This window comes from Paroedura picta, chromosome 8 (assembly GCF_049243985.1).
Source record: "Paroedura picta isolate Pp20150507F chromosome 8, Ppicta_v3.0, whole genome shotgun sequence".
In the NCBI taxonomy this organism is placed as follows: Eukaryota; Metazoa; Chordata; class Lepidosauria; order Squamata; family Gekkonidae; genus Paroedura; species Paroedura picta.
In genome coordinates, this window is record NC_135376.1 from 615,996 (window position 1) to 643,141 (window position 27,146).

Below are 27,146 nucleotides of genomic sequence, written 5' to 3' on the forward strand. Positions count from 1 at the left end.
GGCCTCACTTGGCCCTGTGCCACCTTCCCTTTCTGCCTGACAGCAATCGGTGAAGTTGCATCACCTGGTTGAGTCCCACAACAGCGTCCCGGTCAAGGTGTGCAGGAGACAGGCAGGTGAGCTCCGTTGCTACAACCCTTGTCCTGTTCTGGTGCTTTCTGGCTACTTGAGCTCCCATTTAGGGGAGGGGCTCCAGATCTGTCTGCTCCCAGCCCTGAGCCACCAAAGGGGACACTGTGCAGAAAGGGGAAGGGGGGGCGCATCTCCTCCGGCATCAGCCATCCCTCTGCAGAGGGAACTCACAGGCAGTTCACCCCCCCCCCCCCGGACATTCCTTTGGACCTCACAGGCAATGCATGGTGTGAGCGGAATCAGGGCACTGCAGCGGGCTCAGCAGAAACCAGGGCAGCATAGAAGAATGGGAGACTCCGGCTGTGCAAATGCCTGGATTTGCCTACTGAAAGCATAAATGGGGGGAGGAAAGTGAAGGAGCTTTGAGACTCCTTTGGGAAGAGAAAAGTGGCATCTAAGAACCAACTCTTCTTCTTCTAAATGCCAAGCAGAGAGTGGGAGAAATGGCCTGGTGGCTGAAGGGGGAAGCCTCCATATGCAGATGCAGTCAGGGGAGGGCCCGGTTTGTTTGGCTGCGCTGAGGAACTGGCTGGCTACTGTGTGAGTCAGGAGCTTGACCTAGATGGGCCCCACTGTTCTGGCCCAGCAAGGCACCGCCGACGTCCGCAAGCTCAGCCAAGAGCAGCCAAGCAGAGACTTCATGGACACTTGCGCCAGAGATGCAAGAATCCCTCTTTACCCCACACTGCAGCCCCTCCGTGTATTTATGGGACTTTTAAAGAGTGAGGACCGTTCTCCAGATGCCCTGTCATTCAGGGCCTGGATCAGATCTTGCAAGGTGAGGGAGGGCCTCTGAGGCTTCCTTCCTGGGCAGAATCTCTCCGTCTCCTGTTGGCGCTTCCTCTTTTCCTGCTGCCTTTGCTTCTTCCTAGCATTCTCATGTTCTCCTTATTGTCTGACCAAAGTTGAGCTGTTTGAGCTTCTAGGGAGAGTTCGGGCTTGAATTGATCTGTGACCACCTGATGTGTCTTTGTGGCCGTCCACAGAATCTGTGAAACTCTCCCCCCCAAAGCACATCTCGAGGCGGGGGGGGGGTCCACTTCCTTCCTGCCGGCTTTCTTCTCCCCTCTGCAGAGAGAACCTTCTCAGATGACCTTGATGGTGGTCCTTCCTTGCTCGAGGCCCTTCCCAGGCTCCGTCTCCTCCTGGCTCTCCCTCTTGGCTGGCTGATGATGGAGCCAAGGAGCAGCGAGGCTGGAACGGTGGGGTTAGTCATGGGATTAGTCAGCGAGTTTCATGGCACAGACTGGGGAGAGACGTTCCATCCCGGCTGACCTCACCATAGCAAAAAAGCAACAGAGATTTGTATTTCACAAGGTTTGCTGTGGCAGGAGGTTTTCTGCCGGTTTAGCAGGAAGTAGGGTTGGAAGAGAAGCTTCTTTCTCAGTTCCTTGCTCCCCCCCCCCCCCCGCAGGAAAGGACAGATTTAATCTCGACTGGCAGTCGGTGGGACCAAAACAATGCACGGCCAAGGAGTGGGGGGGGTGGGCAGCTGGTTCCAGAAGCAGACCCAGCCCTGGCAGGACAGCCAGTCCAAGCCAAAGGGCCAGGCCCTTGCTCCTGCATGTCCAGGCCTTCCCCTGAAGAAGGAGAGTTGTTTTTTATACCCTGCTGAGGAGTCTCCAAGCGGCCTTCCTTTCCTCTCCCCAGAACGGACACCCTGTAAGGGAGGTGAGACTGAGAGAACCCTGAGAGAACTGGGACTGGCCCAAAGTCACCCAGCTTGCTGCATGTGGAAGCGGTTTGCCAGATTAGGAGCTGCCGCTTGTAGCCACGACACCAGGCTTGCTGTCCTTTGAGACTTCTCGTTAGCCCAGAGTGGACCGAGAGGGAGTCTCTCTCCAAGCTGCACAAGGATTATTTGGGCCCCCACCCAGAATGCCAGTCCCCCAGCTGCAAGATAAGCCAGCTGCTGCTTTGGCATCCTGCCACACCAGCCCTGTGGAGCAGGTTTGCTGTGGCTCACAGGACGCTGCCTGTGGGGCATGAATCAGGCCAGCTGCAGGAGTCACCTGTAAGCAAGCTGGCTCTCACCTGACTGTAAGGCAGCAGGAGGTCCTTGCCAACCACAGGGCCAGGGGCAGAGGAGGAGCCCAGGGCGGAGGGACCCATGGTGAGAGGGAGGGAGGGGGGCCAGGCTCCAATCTCAACTCTGCCCGGTTGCTCAGTATGGAACTGACGGGCTGTCACTCTCCCCGTCTCTCAATCTAGTCCACCTCACAGAGTTGTTGTGTGGGTAAAATGGTGGAGGAAGAGCCACGTGGGTGAACCTGAGCTGGGAGGGAGGAGGGATAAAAATTATGTTCCACTCCTCCCCTTTGCTGAAGAGGCAGGAGAGCACCTGAGTTCATTTCCCACATCCCAAGAGGCACCCGGAGTGGTGCTGGTGTGCCCCCACTACCCCATCCCCTCACCTTCCTTGCCTGCGGGGTGCGTGTCCTTGGGCTTGGTCCCGAGAGCCCTGCTGGCTCAGACCCCGAGCCCATCCAGTCACCCCATCAGGGCTCATCCTGGCAGACCCCCTCCCTGCCCCCGGGGAGGCTTTCTCTCTCATGGTCCTCACGGGGCCTCCTGCCTGCCACTGCCAACCCTTCAGCCGCCCTTCCCCAAGCCAACCAGCCTGCCCAGGTCTATCCGAGGGGCAGCCCTCTCTGCTGGCCATGCCTCTTCCCGAGGGCACCTTGCTCTGCTCCCCCCCCCCCCGAAAGACAGGGTCAGTAGGTATTGACTGACTTCATTTGTGCTCCTCAGTGCCCCCCCCCCCCAGTAATTTCTCATTCTCTTCTCCTCTGTTTTATCCTTACATTTCTGCACGGTAGGTAAGGCCAAGAGCGGGAGGCTGATTCCAGCTTCCAAGTCAAGGTGGGGATCTGATCCTGGGTCTGCCAGCTTCTAGCCTGACATGGTGACCCACTACTTTGCTGCCTCTCTGTGGAGCCACCTTCCCCAGCCCTGCACCCGTGGCAGGCAGTGGAGGGAGGGCAGAATGTGGCAGGGCTCCTCTGGGAAGTTGTCCGGCAAGGCTGGCTGGTTTTTCCTGTGGGGCCTCTTCGGAAAGGTGATACTCGCTTTGGCTGGGCCCAGGCAGGCACTCCTGCTCCTTGATGGTTTCTGGAGGGCTGGCCGCTGGGCGCCCTGGCAGAGGGAGGGCTCTGCTGCCGTCAGGCACCCCCCTCCTTCCCCAGCCCCTCGGCTGAGGAGCTGCAGGAGAGGCCGCTTTCTGCAGACAAAAGGCACGCCAGGAGGTAGCGATGGCCACAGGCACAGATAGCATTAAGCGGGGAAGGGGCAGATTCCTGGAGGGGAGGTCCCCCCTCCCCTGCAGAGAGTGGAACCTCCACATTCACAGGTACGGAGCCCCCCAATCTCTGGGCCCGGAGCCCACCTCAGGAAGGCCTTGGCCTCTGTGCCCTGCTGCTGGCCCTCCCTGGCAGCTGGCTGGCTGCTGTATGAAAGAGGTTGCTGGACTGGATGGGCTTGGGGTCTGAGCCAGCAGGGCTCTCTGTCTGCTCTTTGCTCTGTGCCCCACAGAGGGGTTTTCAGGGGGTAAGTCAGCAGGTTCCCCCAGAACCCTTGGCCCTGACGACCAGTGGAGTCAGGTTAGCCCTACTGGGCAATTAGGAGGCTCTCCTGAGCATGACCTGATGGACCCCCGGCAGTGTCGGAATCCAGAGCTCCCGGTTCCTTAGTGGAATCAGGGCTGCTTCCCAGCAGCCTGTGACCGAAGGGAAAGCTGGCTTCTAGGGGCAGCCTGGCCTCGTGTGTTGTTTTGCCCCTTCGTGGCCACCAGATTGGCACTGCCTTCAGGGGGGCAGCCATCTACCGGCTAACGGCCAGGGCAGCCGCCAGAACTTGTGCAAAGAGACCTGGGGAGATAAACTCAGCAGCTGGCCTGGCTCCCCCCCCCCCCACACCTGAATGGTGTCTTCCCAACTTGTGTTGATGCAGGAAGGGATGTTTGGGGCTCCTGGGATCGGGGCTCTGCAGGGGTGGGAGGCAATTTGGGACAGAAGAGCTGGGCCAGAAAAGGGGGGAGTGAACTTCTGACTGGCTGTGAGTCCTTGTGCCCCTCTGAGGGGGGGGGGGATCCAGTTTACACCAGCTCCACTTCAGTCTGCATTTTGGCCTGTGGGGTTCCCACCCGGATTCACCTTCCTCAGAGAGGGCTGCCCTGTGGTTAGGCCTGGGCAGGGCTTGGTTGCCTTGGGGAAGGGTAGCTTAAGGAGCAGCAGTGGCAGAGGTCCCTTCCTAATCCCTGTGGCTAACGGTGGAGCTGGCAGCACTGTGGGTGGAATGCAACACTGGCTGTATTGAGAATCAAAGCAACTTTGGAGAGAGAGAGAGAGAGAGAGTCCTAGCAGTCTAACTGACTAATTGTTCATCTTCATGTGCAAGCAAGCAGGGAGGAACTGTGCTCAAGGGAGCAGGAAGTCTCCAGTTGAGCCAATCAGGATGCTGGAGAAGCCTATTTGAAAAACAGCAGGAAGCTCCTAATCTGAATATTTATTTACTTACTTACGTACTTATCTATCTTACTGACCACTGTTCTTGGGCCAGCTGGCTCATGGTGGTTCCCAACAAAGTCATAACATCACAATCCAATCACAGACAATGAATAATAACCTGATCTCCCCCCCCCCCTTCCAGTAACCCCACTGGGCTCCACCAAATTGCCCTGGCTCCAACCTCAAGGTAGGTGTAAACAGTTTTCTGTTAACATGTTAACAGTTTTCTAGATGTTGAAAGATCAAATCATTTGGAGGAGAGGCCTGTCCCTGGCCTCAACCAAATGTCTGGTGGAAGAGCTCCATCTTGCAAGCCCTGCAGAACTGCAGTAGCTCTGACAGGGCGCTCAGCTCTTATGGGAGCTCCTTCTACCAAGCAGGGGCCAGGACCAAAAAGGCCTTGTTCTGGTGCACCTCCTCCAATGGCCCCAGAAGGACGTTCTTCACATCTCCTGTTGAATCATCTTGCATATCCCAACAGGAGGAACCGACTTCCGAGTCTCCTGGCTGGGGTCAGGCTTCAGCATGTGTGCGTGTGCGTGGGGGGGGGGGGAGCTGGGGAGGGGGGCAGCTTCACTTCTGCTTCTGGAGTGGCCCAGAGATGTTTCTCTCTCTTCACCCTCCCAGATGTGCAAGCGATGGAGTCGCGCCACTTGGTGCCTGGAGACCTGCTGGTCCTGGAAGGTGGCCGGTTGATGCTGCCCTGTGATGCTATCTTGCTCAGCGGCGTGTGCATCGTGAACGAAGGCATGCTGACGGGTAAGGAGCTGGTCTGGTCTGGTCTGGTCTGGCAGGGGCACCCGCAGGCTCCCTCTGGCTGCCAAGGCCTGTCTCAAGTGGAGTTGGCTGAAGTTAAATCCAGCTCAAATGGAGGCCTCTGGCTGGGTTGGCAGGCCCCAGGGGAGACAGTGCTCTGTCTGCAGAAGCCCAGGCCATGGATGTTATGCTGCTGGCCTCTTATCTTCTCCACCAGGCATGGCAGTTGGGGTTCTCTCTGTCAGCATCTTGCCTGGCCAGTGTGATCCACTCAGTGGTCACCTCCAGACTGGACTACTGCAACTCGCTCTTTGCAGGGCTACCCTTGAAGCTGCTATGGAAACTTCAGCTGGTCCAGAATGTGGCTGCCTGGGTCCTTGAGTGGGGGGTTGGACTAGATGGCCCGTGTGGCCCATTCAAACTCTAGAATTCTTATGGGTTTTATAGATTGATTTTATTATATGATGATGTGTTACTGATTATGATTATGATTATGATTATGATTATGATTATGATTATGGTTATGGTTATGGTTATGGTTATGATTATGATTATGATTATGATTATGATTATGATTATGATTATGATTATGATTATGATTATGATTATGATTATTCTTGTGAACCACCCTGAGCTCCCAGGGAAAGGGCAGCAGACAAATGGGGGGAGAGAGAGAGAGGAAGGAATTGGTATGGTTTCTGCAGTATCTCTGCAATGAAATTGGAAGACCATCAGCCTACTGCATCTGTGTAAGGGCACTCTGGTTTTTCCTTGCTATCCCAGGGATGGGAAGGTGGCAGAAGTTTGCCTGGGTTGACCCATCAGTGTTTCTTGGCATGAGATAATTGTGCCACAAACTTCCCTTTGTTTTGGGGAAGCCAAATATGTGTGTGCCATGGCCATGGGTGGCTCCAGCTGGCATGGCTGGCTCAGGCCCTGTACATAGCCTGGCTTGGCTCCCTTCAGCCCCATTTGGTCTCCTGCAGGGGAAAGCATTCCTGTTACCAAGACCAGCTTGCCCCGAGACAACGGTGAGCAGCCCTGGCAGGCGAGCTGTGCTGGCGACCATCGGAGGCACATCCTCTTCTGTGGCACCGAGATCATCCAGGCCAAGGGGGACGGCTGGGAGCAGGCCAAGGCAGTGGTGCTGCGGACTGGTCAGTGCTGGGCCTGAGGGGGACGGGGGGGGACAGATGTGCCTCAAAGAGAGCAGCAAGCATCCTACGGGCATCCTCTGACCTGGGGGAGGGAGGCCTTGGGAGCTTGGTAGTCAAGGGTGAGTTCAGGAGGCACTTCCATGGCCCTTGGCCTGCTGCCCCACACGTGGGGCCCCTGGGCAAGCATCAACTGTCTTGCCACGGGTGAACATCGGGAGGGCTAGCGATACGTCCAAGGGGGGTGGGGTGGGCGAGGGTCTCTTTAGGCAGGAAGCCAAAAGGGGACTGGGCAGGGGCTTCTCAGTTGAGAAAAGAGGGGATACGATAGAGGCTGACCCGGTTCTGCACGGAGTGGAGAAAGTGGACCAAGAGAGTATTCTCCTCCCTCTCCCAAAAGACTAGGAGGACATTCAGTAAAGCTGACGGGCAGTAGGTTTAACACCGATGAAAGGAAAGACCACTTTACACAGAGAGGGACGAAAAGGAGGCTTTTGCTGCCACAGAAATAAACATCTTCATCTGGGGATTAGATAGATTCATGGAGCAGAAGTCTGTCGATGGCAGCCAGTCATGCTGACTGAGGGGAGGCTTCGCATTCAGAGGCGCTAAACCTTTGAATCCGAGAGTCAGGAGACAAATTCAGGGAAAGGCCTCAGCCTCTGTGTCCTGTGGCTGCCCTCCCGACGACTCCACCTGCTGGGCTGTGTGTGAATGGCTATGTGTATACGGGCAGAGAGAGATGGATCTTTAGGAAGGATTCCAGAAGTCTTAAGAAGGCAGTGGTTCTCAGCCTTCCTGTTGCTGCAACCCTTTAATCCAGTTCCTCATGTTGTGGGGACCCCCAGCCATAAAATTATGCAACGGTTCTGTCACAGAAATTAAAACCAAACTGATCAATGGCCTAAGATCCATTGTTCATGATGATTGTATATAAATTGTTTTTTTTCTGGGGGTTCTCAGTTCAGTTCTGCCACTTGTCCCACCAGGCCAATCTTGTTCTTTTCCACTGCTCCAGAAAGACGAACACTGTATTTCAATCTACCCCACAAGACTGGTGTGTAGCTGGGGCCTCCTGCTGGCCAAGTTGCTTGCCCAGCCACAACCCCCGTGAAAGGGTCATTTGACTCCCAAAGGGGTCCTGACCCCCAGGTTGAGAACCACTGGCTTAAGGGAAGTAACAGATTGCCCAGATAGCTTTATCAGCTCTACCTTGTGCTTCCTCCTCTTCTCCTGCTCAGTTTGTCTCTGATTCCTTCCTTCCTTCCTTCCTTCCTTCCTTCCTTCCTTCCTTCCTTCCTTCCTTCCTTCCTTCCTTCCTTCCTTCCTTCCCTCCCTCCCTCCCTCCCTCCCTCCCTTCCAGCTTGAACAAGACTGTTATAGATGGGAAGTTCTGGAAGTCCTTAATTTATAGGGTCATCATAAACCAGAAGCCACTTGACGGCATGGACCATGCACAATCCTAACATGTCCCTAAGGGGCTTGCCCTTAAAGCGCTTTCTGTGTTCTCTGCTTGCTCACATCTTGTGGGTTTACTTTGCCTCCCCAGGTTTCAACACTGCCAAAGGGGACCTGGTGAGGTCGATCCTGTACCCCAAACCCATGAACTTCCGGCTCTACAGGGATGCCATTCGATTCCTCATGTTCCTCATTGGGATTGCTGGAATTGGGATGGTGTACACCGTGTGTGTCTTTGTGCTCAATGGGGTAAGTTGGAGGGCAGGAAAGGCCCAGGTGGCAGAGGGAGAAATTCTTCTAGCGCTTAAGTGGAATCAATATTCTGTGTATGTGTGCTGAGCCACACCTGAGGGTTTACATCTAAAACATCAGCAGCTTTCAAGTTCAGTTTAGATTCCGTCCTGAACACCTTGTGTTTTGGAAGCCACAAAAGTCCAGAAATATTGCCAGTTATGTTCTCCCAAATCCTCTTCTCCTCTTTGCTACCGTTGTTTTTTTCCACACAGCCGGTTTCCTGCCTGCCTCTCTAGGGATTGCGGTACCCTGGACGGACCCAGGGGACTGGCTCTTGGAGAGTGGAACTGATGCCTTCTGATTGTCTGCTGGCCAGGGCTGCCACAGGGGGTGCCTCACTGGGTTGGAACCTGGGTGCTGCCACAGTCCAGTCCCCCCCCCCCGGCTTCTGTGCACTGAATTCTGTGTGGGATCACCTCTCAGTCTGTGGGTCCCAACCAGTGGCTTTCTTGGGGTGGGGACTGCAGATGAGGTTCTGCCCCACGGGCACCCACTGGTGGCTCCGCTGGTGCTGCTCAGCTTCTGGATGACTGGCGTTTCGCTCTTGTGCCAGAAGGAAGCTGGTGAGGTGGTGAAGAAGGCTCTGGACGTGGTGACCATCGCCGTCCCGCCCGCGCTGCCTGCAGCCCTGACCACCGGGATCATATACACGCAGCGGCGGCTGAAGAAGAAAGGGATCTTCTGCATCAGCCCCCAGCGGATCAACGTGTGCGGCCAGCTGAACCTCGTCTGCTTTGACAAGGTGCGCCTTCACTGGCACCAGGGAGCCTGGCTGCTGGAGAAAAGAAAGGTGCTGGCTGCTGCTTGGGCCTCACCTGCTGCAATGCTGTGGAATGCGCAGAAACACCTGGCTGGCTAAGGGGGAAGGAGACGGTGCCGCTCTTGGGAGAAAGCTGGAGTTGGTTGGATGGTGCAACTTGTACTTTAGCTGTGCCTGAGAGAGGCCTGGCATCAGTGTTCGGGCGGGGGGGGGGGTACCAGCTGCTGGGGCCTAGGGCTTCTGGCAGGGCCCGTTACAGGCCCCCTACCTGCCACACATCCATGTGCCTTTCCCGGCCCATCCGCTGGCAAGCCCTCCCTGCCCATGCTGCCCAGACCGGATCAGGAAGGGCATGTATGCAGGGGTTGCAGCTGCGCATATAACAGCCAGTGCTGGGGGGGGGGGGAGGACCTGAACATGGGGCAGCAGCTGTAGTCACAGGGAGGGGAAAGGTGTGTGGAAAGGGGAGCATGAGGGGGACCTGGGGGTGGGCAGAAGGGGTCTCCCAAAACATGGAATTGGGTTGAGGGATAGGAAGGGCAGACATACTTGAGAAGTCAGGCAGTGTAAAGATGGTGGGATACACAGAGGAGGGCCGAATGCCAAGGGGTGCAGAGGAGGCAGAGTCTTGGGGGACTGGAGTAAAAGGAGGACTGAACTCAGCAGGGGACAGGAGGAGGCCAGAAGGGGAACGGTACCATCCGCTGCCCACCGGACTGGGCAGGTTGGGCTGCCCTGCCCCCCCCACCACCAAGAACAACCATGAAAGGTGAAATTCAGAACCAAGCTGTGCAGCAAGCCTACCAGAGTCTCTAGGTGCATTCCCCAACTGTACAGCTGCTTGTCCTGGGGGAAGGTAACCCCACTGAGAGCATAACCCCATTCCCTGCTCAGCCCTGTCTCTCTCTCGCAAGCCTTTCCCCACCTCTTCCTCCACCTCCAGAACTTGCTGTCTCTGCTCAGCAGCACCTCCTGGGGTGGGAACAGAAGGAGAGATCCGCTGTGTGTCCCTTGCACAATGGTGACTTTCTGGGTGACCTCTCTAAGCAGTCTGCTGTTGATGCTCAGGAGCACGTCAAGCCTGTGCAGTAATGCCCCTTCCGTGCAGGCATGAGCACGGTGCTCCTGGGTGCAGAGGCTGAGTCGGTCTTCTCGTGAGCCCAGGCCCATCCAGAGGATTGGGGGCTGGCAGAGAAGCAGCTCCACCTGTCTAGCTCCAGCAGCCTCTTGAGGGAAGGAGCCGGGATGCTCCGGTCGGAGCCAAGTCATCTTCCCATAGAGGTCAGGAAGAGGAGTCAGGCAGGAGCTGGATGGACCCCTGGAAGCCCTTCTGTTGCCCTCAGGAGGCAGGAGGGGGTAGCAGGGAAGGGGCAGAGGTGGGTGGGGGGCACGGAGGAGAGCTGTGGCCAGAGAGGCTGCAGGAATCCAGGTTAGACATCTTGTGTCCCAAGGGAAGCCCACACCTCCTGCTGTCCTCCACCTGGGACCTTGCCTACCTGTCAGCCAGGCAAATCCTCTCCTCTGGAAGGAGGACCTCTGTCCCATTCCTTCCTTGCACGGTCCCGAAAACTGAATGTGTACTTCTCCACAGACGGGGACACTCACGGAGGATGGCCTGGATCTCTGGGGGCTTGTTCTGGCCAAAGGACAGAGGTAATGCCTCTCCCCCCACCTCTTTCTCCTTCTCCTGCCCTCTCTCTCCCTTCACCTGGGGGTCGGGGGTTATGGCAAGAAGAGGGAAGGAGCCTGTGGGTCAGTCTTGTGCAGAAACTTCAAGGCCTTTTGAGCTGTCAAAATTCAAATGCCATTCGGAAAGTGCCAGCAGGGAAAGCCCTTTTTTAGAATCATAGAACCATCGATAGATTTGGAAGGGATATTCAGGGTCATCTAGTCCGATCCTCTGCACAATGCAGGAACTCATAACTACCTGCCTGCCCACAGTGAATCCAATTTCATGCCCAAGTGATTCCCCCACCCCCTAAAAACATCTCCAGAATCCAGCCTGGCCTGGAGGGAATTCCCCTCCCATCCCACAGTGGTTTCAGCAGTTCCCTGGGTCTGCCAGGAAGGGGCACAAGAGACAAACCCGGGCACATCCCTTCCTGCCCACCCACTCACCATCTATTTAAGTTCACAAAATCAGCCTCTCCGTCAGATATCTAGCCTCAGTTTAAAAACTTCCAAAGAAAGAGAACCCACCACCTCCCAAGGAAGCCTGTTCCACTGAGGAACTGCTCTCAGAAACTTCTTCCGGATGTTAAGCAGAAATTTCTTTTGAAGTAATTTCATCCCAATGGTTCTGAGAGCCCTTCAAGTATTTAAATATGGTTATCTGATCACTTCTTAGATATCTTCTCTCCAGGCTGAACAGACCAAGCTCCCCCAACCTTTCTTCATATGTCTTGGTCTCCAAACCCCTCATCATCTTTGTTGCCCTCCTCTGGACACGTTTCAGTTTGTCTTCATCCCTCTTCAACTGAGGTGCCCAAAACTGAACACAGAACTCCAAGTGAGGCCGAACCAGAGCAGAGTAAAGTGGTACCATCACCTCCCATGATCTGGACACGATACTTCTTTTAATACAGCCCCAAATTTTTAGATACCGAGTCACAGAGCTTCTGAGGGTTGCTCAGGGCAGTGTCAGCTTGCTGGGTATTGTTGACTGAGCACTTTTGTCGTGTTTCTAGCCCCACATTTGCCACCCTTGACCTCTTGCAGTGGCTTCTAAGGGTAGCAGAAGGACTTCATACATGCCCCCCACCCACCCTGGGGCTGCAGCCAGAGAAGGCTTCGGACAGAGACCTTCCAGTGCCTGGAAGCTGGTGGGCCCAGCAGGTGCAGGGTTCTTCTGGCTATGTATGGCCCCTTCCCCCTTCTGCCTGCTAACCTCTGGTCTGTTTTCAAAGCATGTAATGTGCGCCCCCTCTCTCCTGGCCCAGCTTCCAGAATGTCTGCAGCTTGGCCTCAGGAAGCCCCATACCCTGGGGCCTGCCGTGCGGTGCCATGGTCTGCTGCCACTCCTTGGTGCTTCTGGAGGGCAAGATCCAGGGAGATCCCCTGGACCTGAAGATGTTTGAGGCAACTCACTGGGTAAGTCACTCACTCTCTCTCTCTCTCTCTCTCTCTCTCTCTCTCTCTCTCTCTCTCTCTCTCTCTCTCTCCTCCTCCCCGTCCCCCTCCCTCCTTCTGCCCCAGGGCAGGGCAGGGCAGTTCTATCTTCAAAGTGGGGATCAGCAGCCCATCCAGGAGAAGGCCTCGGGTGCCTTTTTCCAGAGGGGACTCCTCCCTTCTGTCCCACTGTCACTTCTTCTCATGCTGCTTAGTCAGGCTGTCTACCCCTGGCCTCTTTTCAGCTTCCCTGGGTCATGCAGAGTAGGTGGAAGGGAATGATGCATCAATACCCCTTTGCCCTGACCTGGTTGGCCAGCTAAGGCAGTCCCGGGTTGTGAGGCAGAGGCAGGCCAGGACTCTCCTGGGCTTGGGGGACCCCACTGAGCACAACAAGGGGCCTGTTTCCCAGAAGGCTTTGTGGTAGCCTGACCTCAAGGCAGTCGGCCCGTGGGGTCTGCAGACACCCAGCCCCGTTCCCCCCATCGGTCGTTTTCACTTCTGGAAGTTCCGGGGGGGGGGGGATTTTTCATTCCTTGTGGATCCTTGCTATGCTGCGAGCTAACTTACATTCGTGTAGAGTGCCAACCTCACGACCCCCAGTGGTATAAAGAGCTCTCCCTCCCCCCTCAAACCTGTAGGAACTCGAGGATCCCAAGGACCATGGGGGCGCAGCTGGAGAACTGACGCACACCATGGTGGTCAAACCAGGACCCAAAGCCGTCCACGTAAGTGGAGCTGCCTGTCTTGCGTCCCCGGCAGCCAAAGGACGGGGGTGGGGGTGGGGGAGGTGTCTTTCCTAAGCTGGGCTTAGGAAAGCCTTGGGGTTCAGCCAGGGAGGGATCCCCACTTGGTCTGAGCCTCAGGGTAGGAAGGTGGGAAAGAAGAGCCATCGTGAAGGGAAGGTCTGCCCCCAGGGCACTTGTCTCCTTGCCTCAGCCCCAGAGAAAGTCTCCCTGTCTCTGGCCCTCTAACGTGGCCCTTTCTCTCCTGGCAGCCTCTCCCTCCAGCCTTTCTTCCTCCCACAGGTGCCAGTGGAGGGCATGGTCATCTTGCACCAGTTCCCCTTCTCTTCAGCCCTGCAGCGGATGTCTGTTGTTGTGCAGGAATTCAGTGGGGGCCGCCACGTCTTCATGAAGGGGGCTCCAGAGAGAGTGGCCCACTTCTGCCGGCCTGAATCAGGTCGGTTGTCGTGTATTTCCTCTAAGCTCTGCTGGGTGGGGGGGGCCTCTGGGCGAAAGGACCTCACAATCCTGCTGGTGGCCATAAGGGACAGTCCTCCCTGCCTTCATAGAATCAGAGAGTCATAGAGTTGGAAGGGGCTTCCAGGGTCACCTAGCCCAATCCTCAGCTCAGGGCAGTAAACTCACAACTACCTGCCCACCCACAGCGACCCATGCCCAGATGGTCCCCCCGAACGAGAATCCCTGGCCAGTCTGGCCTGGAGGAAATCCACTTCCTGACCCCAAAGTGGTGATCGGCATTTCCCTGGGTGTGCCAGAAAGGGCCACAAGAGCCAAGGACTGACAACCCTTCCTTCGGCCGGCAGGGTGAAGGGCAGAGGGCACCCCTTGGGCACACCTCTCCTGTACCTCCTGTGTGGGGCACACTGAGTGGGGAGGGAGTCCAGGAGCAGGAGAAGGGCCCAGGCCCCATCCCTCAGGCATAGGGCTGCCCAAAATCCCCTTGAAAGGCAGGTTGCCTTTTTCTGCCAAGGAGAACAGCTCCAGTGCCCTTGGGCCTCTCTGGGGGCCTCTCCCCTCTACTCTGCCCACCGGTCTCCCACCCTGGCATGACAGCGACATCCTGCAGACCACTCTGTTCTGTGTGCCAAGCACAGCCACCCCAAACAGGCAGCGGTTGCAGGGAGCCATGCCCTCTTGGCCCAGGCAGCACAAAACGACCCTGAGCCTCAATCTCCCTCTCCCCCCCCCAGTGCCTCCCACCTTCGCCAGCCATCTCCAGCTCTACGCCAGTCGAGGCTTCCGCATCCTTGGGCTGGCACACAAGGCCTGGCCAGAGGGAGTGCCCACCACTTCCCTCGTGAGGTAAGAGAGAGAGCTGAGCCAGAGGAGGCACCAGGAGGAAGCGGGGCCAGTGCACCTGCCTGGCAGGACGGAGTCTCCCGGGCAGCAACAAAGCCTTCGGCAGCCACTAGGACCCGGGATCAAAGCTCTGCTCTGCCACGGCAGCTGGCTGGGTGCCCTGGGGATGGTCCACCCCCGGCTTTTCCTGCCTCGCAGGGTTCTTGTGAGGGTAACACGGAGGAGGGGAGCATGCTGCAAGCCACATTAGGACCCCAGTGGGGGGAGGGGCTCAACAGAAGAGTGGGCCTGGGGGCGTCTTAAAGACTCATGGGATTACTGTGACAGCCACATACGTGAGCTACAGACATGGCAGAGGCCTGCAGGGAATCAGGACCCAGCCTGTGCCAGTCCTGCGAGGTGTCTGCTTGTTGTGTCCCAGGGAGGAGGTGGAATCCCACCTGACCTTCTTGGGCTTCCTGGTCCTGGAGAACCGCCTGAAGAGGGAAACCCGTCCGGTCCTGGAGGAGCTCACAGCCGCCCGCATCCGGAGCGTGATGGTCACAGGTAGGTGCGCTGGGGGCAGGAGGAGGAGCGGCTTGTTCTCCCACCTCCACTTTCCCCTGACAACAGCCCTGTGAGGCAGGTGAGTCTGGAAGAGGGGCCTGTGGGTCCCAGGGCACCAGCAGGGGTCATTCCAGGGCGGGGGCTGCACGGGGGTGGCTGCACCTTTTCTGCCAGCTCACTGCCTTTGTGCTCCCCTCGCCCAGTGGCCTCCCTTCACCCACACAGAGGGAAGACGGGCAGCCTGTGTATGTGTGTGTGGGATTATTGAGGATGGTGGGGGCGGTGGGGGGAGCTCTGTGCTGTGGCCTGTCTGCACATGATGTGTGAGCATATGGGCCCCATGACTCCCCCGGGACTCCTCTGACTCAGTTTCCCCTCCCCGTCAGGTCTGATAAGAGGCTCTGCCCCAAGTTTCCCCATGAAGGCTGGCTGGCTGGCTGGCACTTGCTGCCTCCCCCTGCTCCTTCACCCATAAGTCTCAGTGAGGCAGAGAAAGTTGGCTCTGGGTCACTTGGAGAAGCGGAGGGCAAGGGGGGAGAGGACAGCTGTGCTTAACTATGTCAGAGGAAGGCCTGACAAAGAGGGAGCCTCCTAATTTCCTGCGGCAAGAAAGGGGTGGAAGCCTTTTCTGACAATGAGGGCCGTTCCGATCGTAGATGGAACCTGCTGCCCGCCATTGGAAGGGGCCTTTAGGAGGAGGTTAGATGAGCACCTGTCGGTGGGAGCGGGTGATTTTTAGGTCCCCAAGAAGGGGGGGGGGGAGGGGGGACTGGACTGGATGGCCCTCTGGGCTCCCTTCCAGCTCTGTGTGTGATTCTGATTCTCTCCAGGGGATAACCTCCAGACAGCCATTACAGTCGCCAGGGAGGCTGGCCTCATTCTGCAGGGCAGCCAAGTGATTCTGGTGGAGGCCGGCACCCAGCCAGGACACCCTGCGGCGTCTGTCACCTGGAAGCTCCTGGAAGAGAGCAGCAAGGACACCGGCCCTGGACCAAAGGTGAGCTCCCCGCGGGATTCCTTTGGGGGCCACGGAGGGAAGGGTGCTCAGCTCTCAGCTGCCTCTGTCGATGCTCCCTCCGTTCCTGGACCACTCCACACCTGGCCTGTGGCCTGACTCCTCCCCTCGGACTGGCTCTGCGGCTGTCTGCTGCCTTCCGGGGGCCCTTTGGCCTGGAGATGGGGCAGTTGATCGGGGAGCTCAGATCCTGTTGCGCCACAGCCCCCTCCCCCTCCCCCTCCCCATTAGGGCTGAGATTTGCCTGCTCCTTTGGGATAGTTCAAGGCTCAAGTGCAGGAGCACCTGAAAGTTTTGGGCCACCCCAGTTGAAGAGGGATGTAGACAAACTGGAGCGTGTCCAGAGGAGGGCAACAAAGATGGTGTGGATCTTCTGCAGGACCTCCACTCTGCTGCCTCGGAAGGAGGGGGACGCCCGTTCCATTTCTGCATGAGTGGGGGCTCTTACGAGGTCATCGCGCAATCATTCAGCCACTTGCTCCCAAAGGTGGGCTTGAGTGCTGCAGGAGCATCTGGGTTTGGGAGCCCTTTGGGGTGCCCATTTGGCCGGGGGGGGATGGGTGGGCTGGCCCAGCTGGGTCTGGGAGCAAGCTCTGCTGCTAGCACCTGACTTGGCCGGGCGTTCTCTCCTCCCGGGGCACCCACAGGGCCCGGATTGGTGCCTCCCCCCACCCATGGCTGGACCTTCTGCCCCCAGCTGTTGGTGCCCCTCTGACAGCCCCTTCTGCCCCCAGCTCCTCCTGAACGGAACTGTCTTTGCCAGGATGTCTCCTGCTCAGAAAGCCAGCTTGGTGCAAGAGTTTCAGAAGATGGAGTGAGTGAGCGCTCGTGGGTCCGGGAGGGTGGGTGGGTGCAAAAGGGCCTCATTGGCATGGCAGCAAGGAATGAGGCACCCACACAGTGAAATGTTGTCTTCTGAATGCTGAAAAAAGACGCAGGCTCCATTTTCTGCCCCCCCCCCACGTTCCTACCCATGTGCTGGGAGACCGCGGGGATGTGGGGTGAGTGCTGTACTTGGCCAGGCCATGGCTGTTGTTGCCGACACACCCTTTTCAGGCCTGGGAGGGGCAGGGGACGGGACTCAGGCTGCCCTGGAAGTGACCTTGTGAAACTTCAGTGGGGTTACTTTTGTGGCATGCGTGTGGGGGGTGTCCAGAAGGTGCTCCCCTGGGAGACCTTCAGCTGGCCGTGTCCTCCCAGACTCGCCTACCCCACAAGGGTGCTGTGGGCATCAAAAGTGGGAGGCGGGAATTGTGCCTGCTCCTTCAGAAGGCGGGGAGGGGGAAGAAACCCTAGCTGGCAAAGAGCCATGGCTGGAGGAAGCCGGCCGGCCTCTGGAGCTCCCGTCGTCCTTTGTGTTCCCAGTTACTTTGTGGGCATGTGTGGAGACGGCGCCAACGACTGTGGGGTGAGTCGTGTTTTCAAAAGCTGGGTTTCTGAGGCTCAATTCTTGCTCGAGGAGTCCCCCTGCTGTTCACATCACGCATTTGACATCCATGTTGGAAGCGGGGGGGGGGGGGGGGCGGAAGGGGGGGCTGACCTGGACGTGGCAGATCTGTGGGAGGAGACCCAAACGGGGCACCCTCCCATTGGTGCTCGATTAAGGGGCTGCTTGAAGGGTGCCCGCTCTTTGGAAAGGGCCCAACACAACAGGGGGCTTTCCTCTCAGTTGTGGGCTTCTCCCCTTGGCCGCAGCCTTGGTCTGGAGCCACACCATGAAGGGCTGTCAACCTCCAGATGGAGCCTGGAGATTTCTGTCTCTGTGGCTCTGGAGCCCGATGAGGTCCCTCCCCTCCCCTGATCCCCCCCTGGACCCCAGGCTCCACCCCCACATCAATTTCCTACCCTTGAGGCTGGCTTAGCCTTGTGGCGAAGCTGTGGGACCTCAGAGCATGTGAAGAGAGTCCTTTCAGGATGCGCTGGGGAGCATTCTTGTCTGGGAGGGTGGGGGGATCTTGCTTGGTGCTGAAGCTGCTGCCTTGCAGGCGCTGAAAGTGGCCCACGCTGGGATCTCCCTGTCTGAGCAGGAGGCCTCCGTGGCTTCGCCCTTCACCTCCAGGACCCCCAACGTGGAGTGCGTGCCAGAACTCATCAGGTGAGCCCGGGCGGCCAGGGGGGCTGGGGGGGGGGTCCTACCCATTGTCTGCAGCTTGGTAGAGTGGATAACAGTGGCAGTTTCTAATCTGGCAAGCTGGGTTTAATTTCCCACTCCTCCACATGGAGCCAGCTGGGTGACTTTGGGCTAGTCACAGTCCTGATAGTGCTGTTCTCACTGAGCAGTCCTGTCAGATCTCTGTCAGCCCCACCCACCTCACAGGGTGTCTGTTGTGGAGAGGGAAGGGATGGTGATTGGAAGCTACTTTGAGACTCCTTTGGGTAGAGAAAAGTAGCATATAAGAAACAACTCTCTTCTTCTACACCTTGAATGTGGAGTGTCTCAAATCACCAGCCAGGCTGGAGACTTGTAAAGAGCCACCAAGCTGAACATATTTTTCCCTGTGAGCTCTTGGGAGAACCAGCTGAGTTTCCGCCTTTGTTGCAGACCTGTCCCTCCTGTCTCCTCACTCTATTTTTTCTACCACTCTCTCCTTGCTCTATTTTCTAAATGCTGAGAGGGAAAAGGGAGGCTGGGAGGGGCACTGTTGTCCCAGGTTCCTGCAGCTCTAAGAGATTGGGACTGGAGTGCAGAACGGAGGGGGTAGGGTGGACATAACAGCACCCTGCCCACTCCTTGGATCAGATGGGTTCGTCTTGGGCCCTCCCCTGCACACTCCCCCTACGGGCAGCCCTCTTCAGGCCAGGGAGTGGGGGAGGAGGGCTGCAGGGCTTCCAGCCTGTGCAGGTGGGTGGCTTCCCTTCCCCTCCGCAGCTGGGCTCCAGAGCCTCAGTCCAGAGCCCTGAGTGCCAGCCTGGGCCCATATTATGTGCCACCTGCACCCACCGCTTGAGAAGCCCCCTTGGTTTGATCAGTGCTGCTCATGAAAGGGCTCCCCCCCTGGCCTCTGTGGGCCTTTTGCGGTCCATGCAGGAGACTCAAAAGTGCCCCCCACCGCTGCCTGTTTCCTGGAACTTTCTGGAGGGGCCTGATCCGCCCATCTCCTGTTCCTCTTCCAAACGCAGGCAAGGCCGGGCAGCCCTGGTGACCTCTTTCTGCATGTTCAAGTACATGGCGCTGTACAGCATCATCCAGTACCTGGGAGTCCTGCTGCTCTACTGGGTAGGCTGACTGGTCCTTGGGAGCTGGAGAGACTGTCGCTCAGGCAGAAGAGGGCGCTGCCCTCTGCCCTCTGCCCTCTGCCCTCTAGTGGGCAGGCCACCTGCTTTGGCTTCCCCCCCTCCCCAGCACCATGCCTGCCTCCCCCGGCCCTGTCCAGACCACTCTGCCTCTTCATGGGGGCAGTGAGGGGCTGAGCCCAGCATATCTCGCCCCCCCCCCACGGGCTCCCAGCATGGACAGTCAATTCCAGGGCCTCTTTCCCTTCCCCCCTCCCTCTCTGTCTTCCAGAAACTGAACTCCTTTGGGAACTACCAGTTTTTGTTCCAGGACTTGGCCATCACCACCCTCATTGGAATGACCAGTAAGTGGCCTGATGCTCTCCGGGGGTAAAGGGAAGGCCTTCCTCAGCCAAAGTCCACAGGCAGAGAGAGGGGCCAGGGGGGTCCAGGCCAGGCCCTTTCCCTCTTCAGTCTGGCAGGAAAGCCTCAGTAGTTATGCATTTAATCTCAGAGTTGGAAGGGATCCCCCAGGGTCATCTAGTCCCACCCCCTTCAAAAGCCACAACAAGGAGGTCTCCTGTGGCTACTTAGAAAACACCAATGACAAAGCATCCACCAGCTCATGAGGGACACTGTTCTGATGGCGAGCAGGCATCCCCAGAAGGCATCTCTTCCTCTGATACAGACCCTTTGCTGTTGCTAATATGCGTTCCCCCTTAACCCAAAGCAAAAGGGGCTGAGCTGGCCAGCTGTTTTTCAGCACACCCAGAGGCAGCCAGGGGGGCTTCACTTTGGCACCCCCAAGGATCTTCTCCCAGAAGGGGCGCGTTACCTGCAACTGGGCTGCACCCAAATGTGTCTGAATGTTTCTCTTGCCAAATAAACGGCCTTCGCACAGCCGTGGCCAGACTGCCCCCCCTTGACCACTCGCTTTCTGTCTGGTGGGCAGTCCCAGGAGCCGCCACAGCCAGGCCCGGCCGGCCCAACGCAGGCTGACAGCTCCACGTCAGGAGGTCGGAGCCACGTCCGGAGGGGCGATTCCCAGCGGTCCTGGTGCCTTGGCTCCTGCATGGTCGGAGGGGGGGGTTCTTCTGGTTGTCGAGCAGAGACAAGCCCCGTTCTCTCTTTGCAGTGAGCCTGAACGGCGCCTCCCCCAAACTGGTCCCCTTCCGCCCTGCGGCCAGGCTCACCTCCCCGCCCCTGCTGCTCTCCGTGGTTCTGAACATCCTCTTCAGCCTGGCCCTGCAAGTCTGCGGCTTTGTCCTGGTGCAGCAGCAGCCCTGGTACTCGGCCGACAACCTGCTCAGGTGAGGGGCTCCTCTGGCCACAGCCCATGGGAGCAAGTCCTCCTTTCAGGAGGCTCTGGGGAGAGGCAGCTCTCTGTGGCAGGGGTGGCTCATGGTGACTGTAGTCCACGGACCTCTTAGAGTGCCAGTCTGCCCCCCCCCCCCGCTCTAGGGCAAGCCTGCTTGGGGCTTTCTCTTCTCCCCGTAAGCTCCATCCGGCAATGCGCCTGCTCCTTGCTAGCTGCCCTCCCAGTGGCTTGGCATGTGTAGGGAAATGGGGGGTGCCCGTGAGTAAGGGAGGAGAGGGTGAACGAATTTGGACCCTCCAGACACCCTGGTTTTCCTCTTTGTTCATCTCTGACTAGAAACAAGAGATGGGCAGCAGTTTTATTGACAGGGATGCAGATGTGAGTGGAAAGGGGTTGCAGACTGCCCTCTCAGCACAGCAGTGGCGGAGCGAGTGTGGCTGTGGGGTTTCCCACCTTTCTCCCCGGTGGTCTCTGGTGGCTCAAATGACTTGGGCACTTTTGTGGAGAACAGGTCCGACCCCTATGGTCAGAGCGGAGCCTCCATGTGCAGAGGCAGGGGGCCCTAAAGTGGCTTGGGGGGGGGGAGTACTGGAGAGGGGGACGGTTGTCTTCTGCCTGTCGCTGGCCTCCGTTGGAAGCTGGCTGCTGGGCCCCATGGATGGGCTCTGTCCTGGGAGAGGCATTTCTCTGGGGAGCCTCTGGCTGTGGGCCGCCGCGCCTGGCTTTGGTTTGGTTTGGGGGTTCCCGTGGAACAGAGATGGAGCCCCGTTCCCTTTGCAGTGCCTGCTCTCCTGGGAACACGAGCCACGCAGGAGCCGCAGGCAATGCGACAAGAAGCAGCAACAGCTCGGGCAGTGAAGAAGCCAAGGATGACTACCGGAGCTACGAGAACACCACCGTCTGGCTCCTTGGCACCATCAACTGCCTTCTGGTGGCCGTGGTCTTCTCCAAGGGGAAGCCCTTCCAACAGCCTGTGCATACAAACTGTAAGGGGGCCCTGTGGTGGGTGGGCCCTGCCTAGGCAGGTCTGCATGCAGGAGCAGTTGGTGGCTAGCCTGGACCCCGGGGACGGCTGTGGCACTCTCTTCCACTGGAGAGGAGGAAATGAGCACCTCTTCTGGCCCTCTTTGGTTGCCTCAGTCTTGAGGCCTGGTGGGGAGGGGGTGAACAAGACCCTCGTGGTCTCCTCTCTGCAGGGGTCAGCTCAGATTTCTGAGCCACACTAACTGCTTGCTGCAGGAGGTGGTGGTGGGAGGGTGAATGCTGGCAATGTCGGCAAAATGGTTCAGCATCTTCTTGGAAAAGAGTGGCCAGTGAGTCCCCCAAGGATCTGTCCTGGGGCTTGTGTTGTTCAACATATTTATTAATGATTTGGAAGAAGGATTAGAGGGGACACTTACTACATTTGCAGATGATACTAAACTGGGAGGGGGAGCAAACACAACTGAACAACAGAATACAGGATGATCTTGATAGGCTCGTGAAGTGGGCTAAACTGAATAGGGACAAATGTAAAGTTCTGCATTTAGGCAGGAAAAGCCAAATACACCAATACAGGATGGGGGAGACTTGTCTTGGCAGTAGCATGTGTGAAAAGGATCTAGGAGTCTTAGTAGACCATACATTGAACATGAGTCAGCAGTGTGACTCAGTGGCTAAAAAGGCAAATGGGATTTTGGGCTGTATCAAACGGAGTATCGTGTCCAGATCATGGGAGGTGATGGTACCGCTTTGCTCTGCTCTGGTTCAGCCTCACTTGGAGTCCAGTTTTGAAGAGGGATATAGACAAACTGGAACATGTCCAGAGGAGGGCAACAAAGATGGGGAGGGGTTTGGAGACCAAGACGTAGGAGGAGAGTTTGAGGGAGCTCAATCTGTTTAGCCTAGAGAGGAGATGACAGAGGGGATCTGATAACCATATTTAAATACTTGAAGGGCTCTCAGAACCATTGGGATGAAATTACTTCAAAAATTTTTTTAAAGGCTGCCATATGGAGGATGGAGCAGAGTTGTTCTCTCTTGCCCCAGAGGGATGGATCAGAACCAGTGGGATGAAATTAATTCAACAGAAATTCCATCTAAACCTCCGGAAGAAGTCCCTGACAGTTAGAGCAGTTTCTCAGTGGAACAGGCTTCCTCAGGCGATGGTGGGTTCTCCATCTTTGGAGATTTTTAAACAGAGGCTGCAGAGCCATCTGACGGAGAGGCTGATTCTGTGAAGGCAAAGGGGTGGCAGGTTACAGTGGATGAGCAATTGGGATTTGAGTGCAGGGGTTGGACTAGATGACCCATGAGGTCCCTTCCAACTCTGATTCTATGATTCTAAAAAGGGGGGAGCACTTCAAAGCTGGGGGGAGGCCACAGAGACAGGCTGGATCTTCAGAAAACTGAGATGCAGCCTCAAACAGCCCCCCCCCAGCCCAAGGCTGAACCTCTTAAAAAAGAAAAAGCACCCAGTTATTATTTGACATAATCAAAGATTCTTCTCCAAAGAAAATTGCACAATAATAAGAACAGAAATCAAAAAAGGGGAGAAAGCAAAGGAAAAACCTCCTGAAGCATTTCCAGATTGCTGCCCTCCCTTTGGTTTGCCACCTCAGCAGCTCCTCTGCCCATCTGGTCTCTTCATTTCTCCACCTGCTTGGTCCCAGGGAGGCTACACAGCGAGGGTGGTGGCTCTGGCTTGGGAAGTACTTGAACGTGGGGAGAGCAGGGGTTTTGGGAAGGGGTTTGGGCTGTGATGCCGTGGGATCCTTCCTCCAAGGCAGCTGTTGCCTGCCTCTCTCCCTCCAGATGTCTTTGTGGTCACGCTGGCGGTGCAGCTGGCTGTTTGCCTCTTCTTTCTCTTTGCCCACTTAGATGAGCTCTATGCCCGGATGGAGGTGAGTAGCGCCCCCTCCCCCTCCCCCTCCCCTCCCCCTCCCCACATCCTGGTGGCTTGTCTTGCTCCCAAAGGGGCTGCTGGCCCTCTTTGGCTTGAGGCTGGTCCCCCAAGGGGTCCTACCTGGGGGGTTGGGGCTCCGTGTGCCCCAAGCTGTGTTTCCTAGGCAAGAAATGTGTGTGTGTTGAGGGGATTCTAGAGCCCTCCCCCCCAATTCTCTATAGTGACCTGGTCTCCAGGAATGCTGCTCCCTTCATGATGTGGCTTGGCTCACTCACCTGAGTCATGTGACACGGTTCTGGCCTCTCGGTCGACCTGGGGCAGGTTCGGGATGGAAATGTCTCCATCATCAGCCGTGGCACACTGGGGTCCAGGGGTTTGCCTCAGGCCGGGGTTTCTCCGTTGTCTTCCCTGGGGCAGGATCTGAAGCCCTTCCGCTCCCCCAGCTGGGTGAATTCTCTGGGCAGCAGTGGCCAGGGGACTCCAGCGGTGGGCCTCTTCCTGGATGCCCTGAAAGGACTGAGGCCCAGACGTGGCACGTGTGCTTGGGGGCTCTCTGGCAAGCTCCGCATGGAAGAGAGCACTGGGGGCTCTGTGACTCTCAGCTGTGGTTTTCCTCCCTTGCACCATGTCCCCCAAAAGGCAAGGGGGCAGGCCGGCTTACCATCCTCTAGGAGTTGACTGGACAACTCTCTCCAGACTACAGAGATCAGTTTCCCTGGAGAAAAGGGCTGCTTGGGGGGAGGGGGGGGGACTCTGTGGCCTTGTATCCCGCTCTCTCTCACCCCAAGAACCTTCAGTCTGGAGGGGACCTTTCCAAGGGGGAGGAAGGGCTCAGTCCCACCCCCACCCAGCTCCTGGTGAGCTGACCCTTCCCCTTTGTGACCAGCTTGCTTCCTCCTCCTCCTCCCCCCCCTCCCCCAGCTGGTGTGCACCCCCCTGGTGTGGCGGATCGCCCTGTTGGTCATGCTGACGGTCACCTTCGCCCTCTCCTTCACGGTGGAGGTGAGTGGAAGGCTCTTTGATGTCCTCTCTTGTCCGGGGGTGGGGTGGGAGGAGGGAAGCCGAGGAGTGGGGAGTGAGAGAAAGCAGCTGCCAGGCCCCCCTCCCTTGGGGATCTCCCTGGGCCCAAATGGGATGGGGACAGCGCCAGTTATAGGGATCAGCCAGGACACGGTTATTTGGTTATTAATTAGAACAGTTTAGTCCACCTTCTTGACTGACCAGGGGCCACGCAGCATCTTAAGCCGTAAGCAACCAAAAGCACAGTTAAAAGTAGCATTCTATTAAAAACACAGCATTCGGAATAGGGCCAGGGGCTGTTTTCAGGGCCAGGGGGCATCCTGGAGGAACCCCCGAAGTCTGCATCATCTGCTGGATGGACATCCCATCGAGCCATCCGGGCGAGGTCCGTTCAGCCCTTGCTCAAAGCAGCCTGGAGTTGGACTGGTCTCCCAGCCGAGTACCCACCAGGGCCTGCCTTGCTTGGCTGCCAAGAGAGCAGACGAGCCTTTCCCACGAGGAAAGATGCCATCCTCTCTACTTCCGGGGCCTTCGGGGGAGGCTCTCCCCGGCTGCCCCCTTTAGCATGCAGACTCCTCGACTCCTCCTGGGTTTTGTCCCATCTCTGACTTGCTGCCTTTGGAGCTGGGCAGGGGGGGCAGCTTTTGCCCAAGCTCTGGACCGACACCCCCTTTTCTCTCGCAGGAGGTGGTCATTGAGAACCGAGCCCTGTGGGGCCTGCTGAAGAGAGGCCTGGGCTACCAGTCCTCCAGCTCCTACCAGAGGCTGCGGAGGGCCGTGGAGAGGGACTCCGCCTGGCCTCCCCTGGGCAGGACAGACTTCTCTGAGTCAGTGGCCCTCTCCGTGGGCTGCAGGGAAGCCTACACCAACCCGGTCTTTGAGAGCCATGAGGAGCCACGGTCCGGGCATCACCCCTGAGGCTGTGCTGCCACCGCCTGGCCTGACCTTTCCCCTGATCTCCCGCAGAAGGAAGGAGCACCGGGGTGGCCACGCGGGATGAGACCAGGAGAGGGCAGGGGGAAGAGCCCCGCTTGCCCTGAAGCCTCTCACCACGCTCTTTCAGTGCTTGACCTACCTCACAGGGCTGGGAGGAGGAGAGAGTCCTTTCTGTTCCGCTGAAGTTCTCGGAAGGCTGGGAGGGGGAGGGATTTATTTGTATTTATTCCTTTGATTTCCAACTCACTACTCCCAGCAATGCTGGCTCGTGGCAGCTTACAACGGCTTAAAATTGCGATATTTAAGACCACATAAAACCTCTGTGCTTTGAGGCCTGCTGTGCCGATCTGGCCCAAAGAGGGCCATTTCCCTGGCCTAACCGAGGGCCAAGTGCAGATTATTGCTGCTTTCCATCTGTGGCGGAGGGACAACGAGGGGCTGCTTATTATACAAAGCTGGCACCTGAAGTCGGAGTCAGGTTCCTTCTCCCCAAGTCCTCCACCCCTAAACTGCCGTGCAGGGGACAGCGTGTCTGCCGGGGGACGGGGAGACCTGACTCCAGTTCACTGGGCGTCCTTTGCTCATCCACAACACTCAGCTGAGCCTACCTCACAGGACTGTTGTTGTGAGGATAAAGAGGAGGGGGCATTTCCGCCAGTGTGATTTCCTGTAGGAGGAACAGCAGCGGAAGAGACAGGCTGCTTCTAAGCCTTGTGGGAAAAGTGGAGATGCTCCCATGTAAACATTTGAAGCAAAATGGAGCCAAGAAGGCCAAAGGCTTCCAGCGCAAGGGCCGACCTGGAGGCACCAGGCAAGGCGGCTGAATGGGCCGGGACCCGATCAGGCCGCGGGAAAGGCAGGCCGGACCTCTCTGAGCATGTCGGTCTTGGGCCACCAAAATAATATAAAAACGGTAATTATTTATTGTGGTGCACAATTTAAAACAGAATAAAAACTACACAGAACAAATTGCACATAAGACCAAACGCATTTCGACCCTACTGGGTCTTTCTCAGTGGTCAGAATGATAACAATACACTCTATATACAAAGTCTGAACTCATTACAAAGTGTCGCTGAGTGGGATCTGCAGATTATGGCCCCAACCAATACGTAAAGTTTTGACTTTTTGGAGACCACCTCCTATGGCCTATGCCTAGGCTCACCACTCTTCGCTATCATATAATTCTGTGCTGAGAGGGTATCTCATGTGCGTTGGAGGGTGGCATAGACTGGACCTCCGTTCTCCAGAATCACCCCAGGGTCACGCACACCCTTCCTCAAAAGCGCCTCGGCGGGGGCAGGGGTGGGGCATGCCGCGGCCTCGGAAGGGACCACGCTCTCCAGGTTAGATGACGGCAGCAAGCCCTGTGTGGGGCTGCCCTTGAGGGCCTCAAAAACGTAAATGTGTTCAAAATGCAGCCGCTTGAACCCATGAAGGTGCCTTCTCCTGGCTCAAGGGTCCCACTAGGATCCAGGAGGCTGAGGTTCAAATCCTCACTGTCAGGGAAATGTGCTGGGTGACCTGGGTCCCGGTCCACACTCTCAGCCTAGCCTACCTTGTAGGGGTATTGCTGTAAGGAAAAAGTGGAAGGGAGAACAGTGCTAGCCTGTGTTCCATGGGAGGGGGGGGGGGAGGTACAAATGAAGTAAATAAAATTGAAGTAAAGGAAGTATAAAGTCAATAAAATGAAATGAAGCTCTGCCTCTCCCATAGAGGGCTGGAGGCCCCTTGGCTGTCTCCCTCCCAGCCTTTCTTCCTGGCTCCCTCTCCCAGGAGGAGGAGGAGGAGCTGGTCTGCCTCTCCTCAGGGCCCTGTTGTCTGTGGCCCCGCTGGTCCTTGGGAAGGGCCTGCAGCTGCCTGTGCAGCCCTTGGCTCCCTTGTGGGGCACACAAAGTCTTTCAGTCTCTCCTCCGGGGCTGTTTGCAGGGAGGGCTCCGTTCTGGTCTAAAGAGGGGGGCGTTCTTTATGGCGCAGAGTTGTTTTCTGTTTGGCGCCTTTG

The 27,146-nt window shown here is 57.3% G+C and overlaps 1 protein-coding gene across 4 annotated transcripts in view; it reads left to right on the forward strand.

Annotated features, from left to right (window-relative positions):
* LOC143842789 (putative cation-transporting ATPase 13A4) overlaps positions 1–26,779 on the forward strand; it is a 44,614-nt gene extending 17,835 nt beyond the window's left edge. For 2 of the 4 annotated variants that reach the window (XM_077347985.1, XM_077347987.1), the window contains 23 exons: positions 44–116; positions 5,265–5,396; positions 6,380–6,550; positions 8,097–8,254; positions 8,853–9,041; positions 10,651–10,712; positions 11,999–12,149; positions 12,809–12,895; positions 13,196–13,349; positions 14,104–14,215; positions 14,634–14,758; positions 15,589–15,755; positions 16,153–16,260; positions 16,508–16,587; positions 17,139–17,181; positions 17,759–17,868; positions 18,894–18,990; positions 19,279–19,351; positions 20,122–20,296; positions 21,085–21,290; positions 23,098–23,186; positions 24,110–24,190; positions 24,893–26,779. In XM_077347985.1, coding sequence (XP_077204100.1) covers positions 44–116; positions 5,265–5,396; positions 6,380–6,550; positions 8,097–8,254; positions 8,853–9,041; positions 10,651–10,712; positions 11,999–12,149; positions 12,809–12,895; positions 13,196–13,349; positions 14,104–14,215; positions 14,634–14,758; positions 15,589–15,755; positions 16,153–16,260; positions 16,508–16,587; positions 17,139–17,181; positions 17,759–17,868; positions 18,894–18,990; positions 19,279–19,351; positions 20,122–20,296; positions 21,085–21,290; positions 23,098–23,186; positions 24,110–24,190; positions 24,893–25,126 — 2,877 coding nt within the window. In that variant the 3' untranslated portion in view covers positions 25,127–26,779. Of the gene's footprint in view, positions 1–43; positions 117–5,264; positions 5,397–6,379; positions 6,551–8,096; positions 8,255–8,852; positions 9,042–10,650; positions 10,713–11,998; positions 12,150–12,808; positions 12,896–13,195; positions 13,350–14,103; positions 14,216–14,633; positions 14,759–15,588; positions 15,756–16,152; positions 16,261–16,507; positions 16,588–17,138; positions 17,182–17,758; positions 17,869–18,893; positions 18,991–19,278; positions 19,352–20,121; positions 20,297–21,084; positions 21,291–22,287; positions 22,452–23,097; positions 23,187–24,109; positions 24,191–24,892 lie in introns of all 4 variants that reach the window. The other 2 variants (XR_013233356.1, XM_077347986.1) reach the window with 2 other exon arrangements.
* Positions 26,780–27,146: the final 367 nt, after the last annotated feature.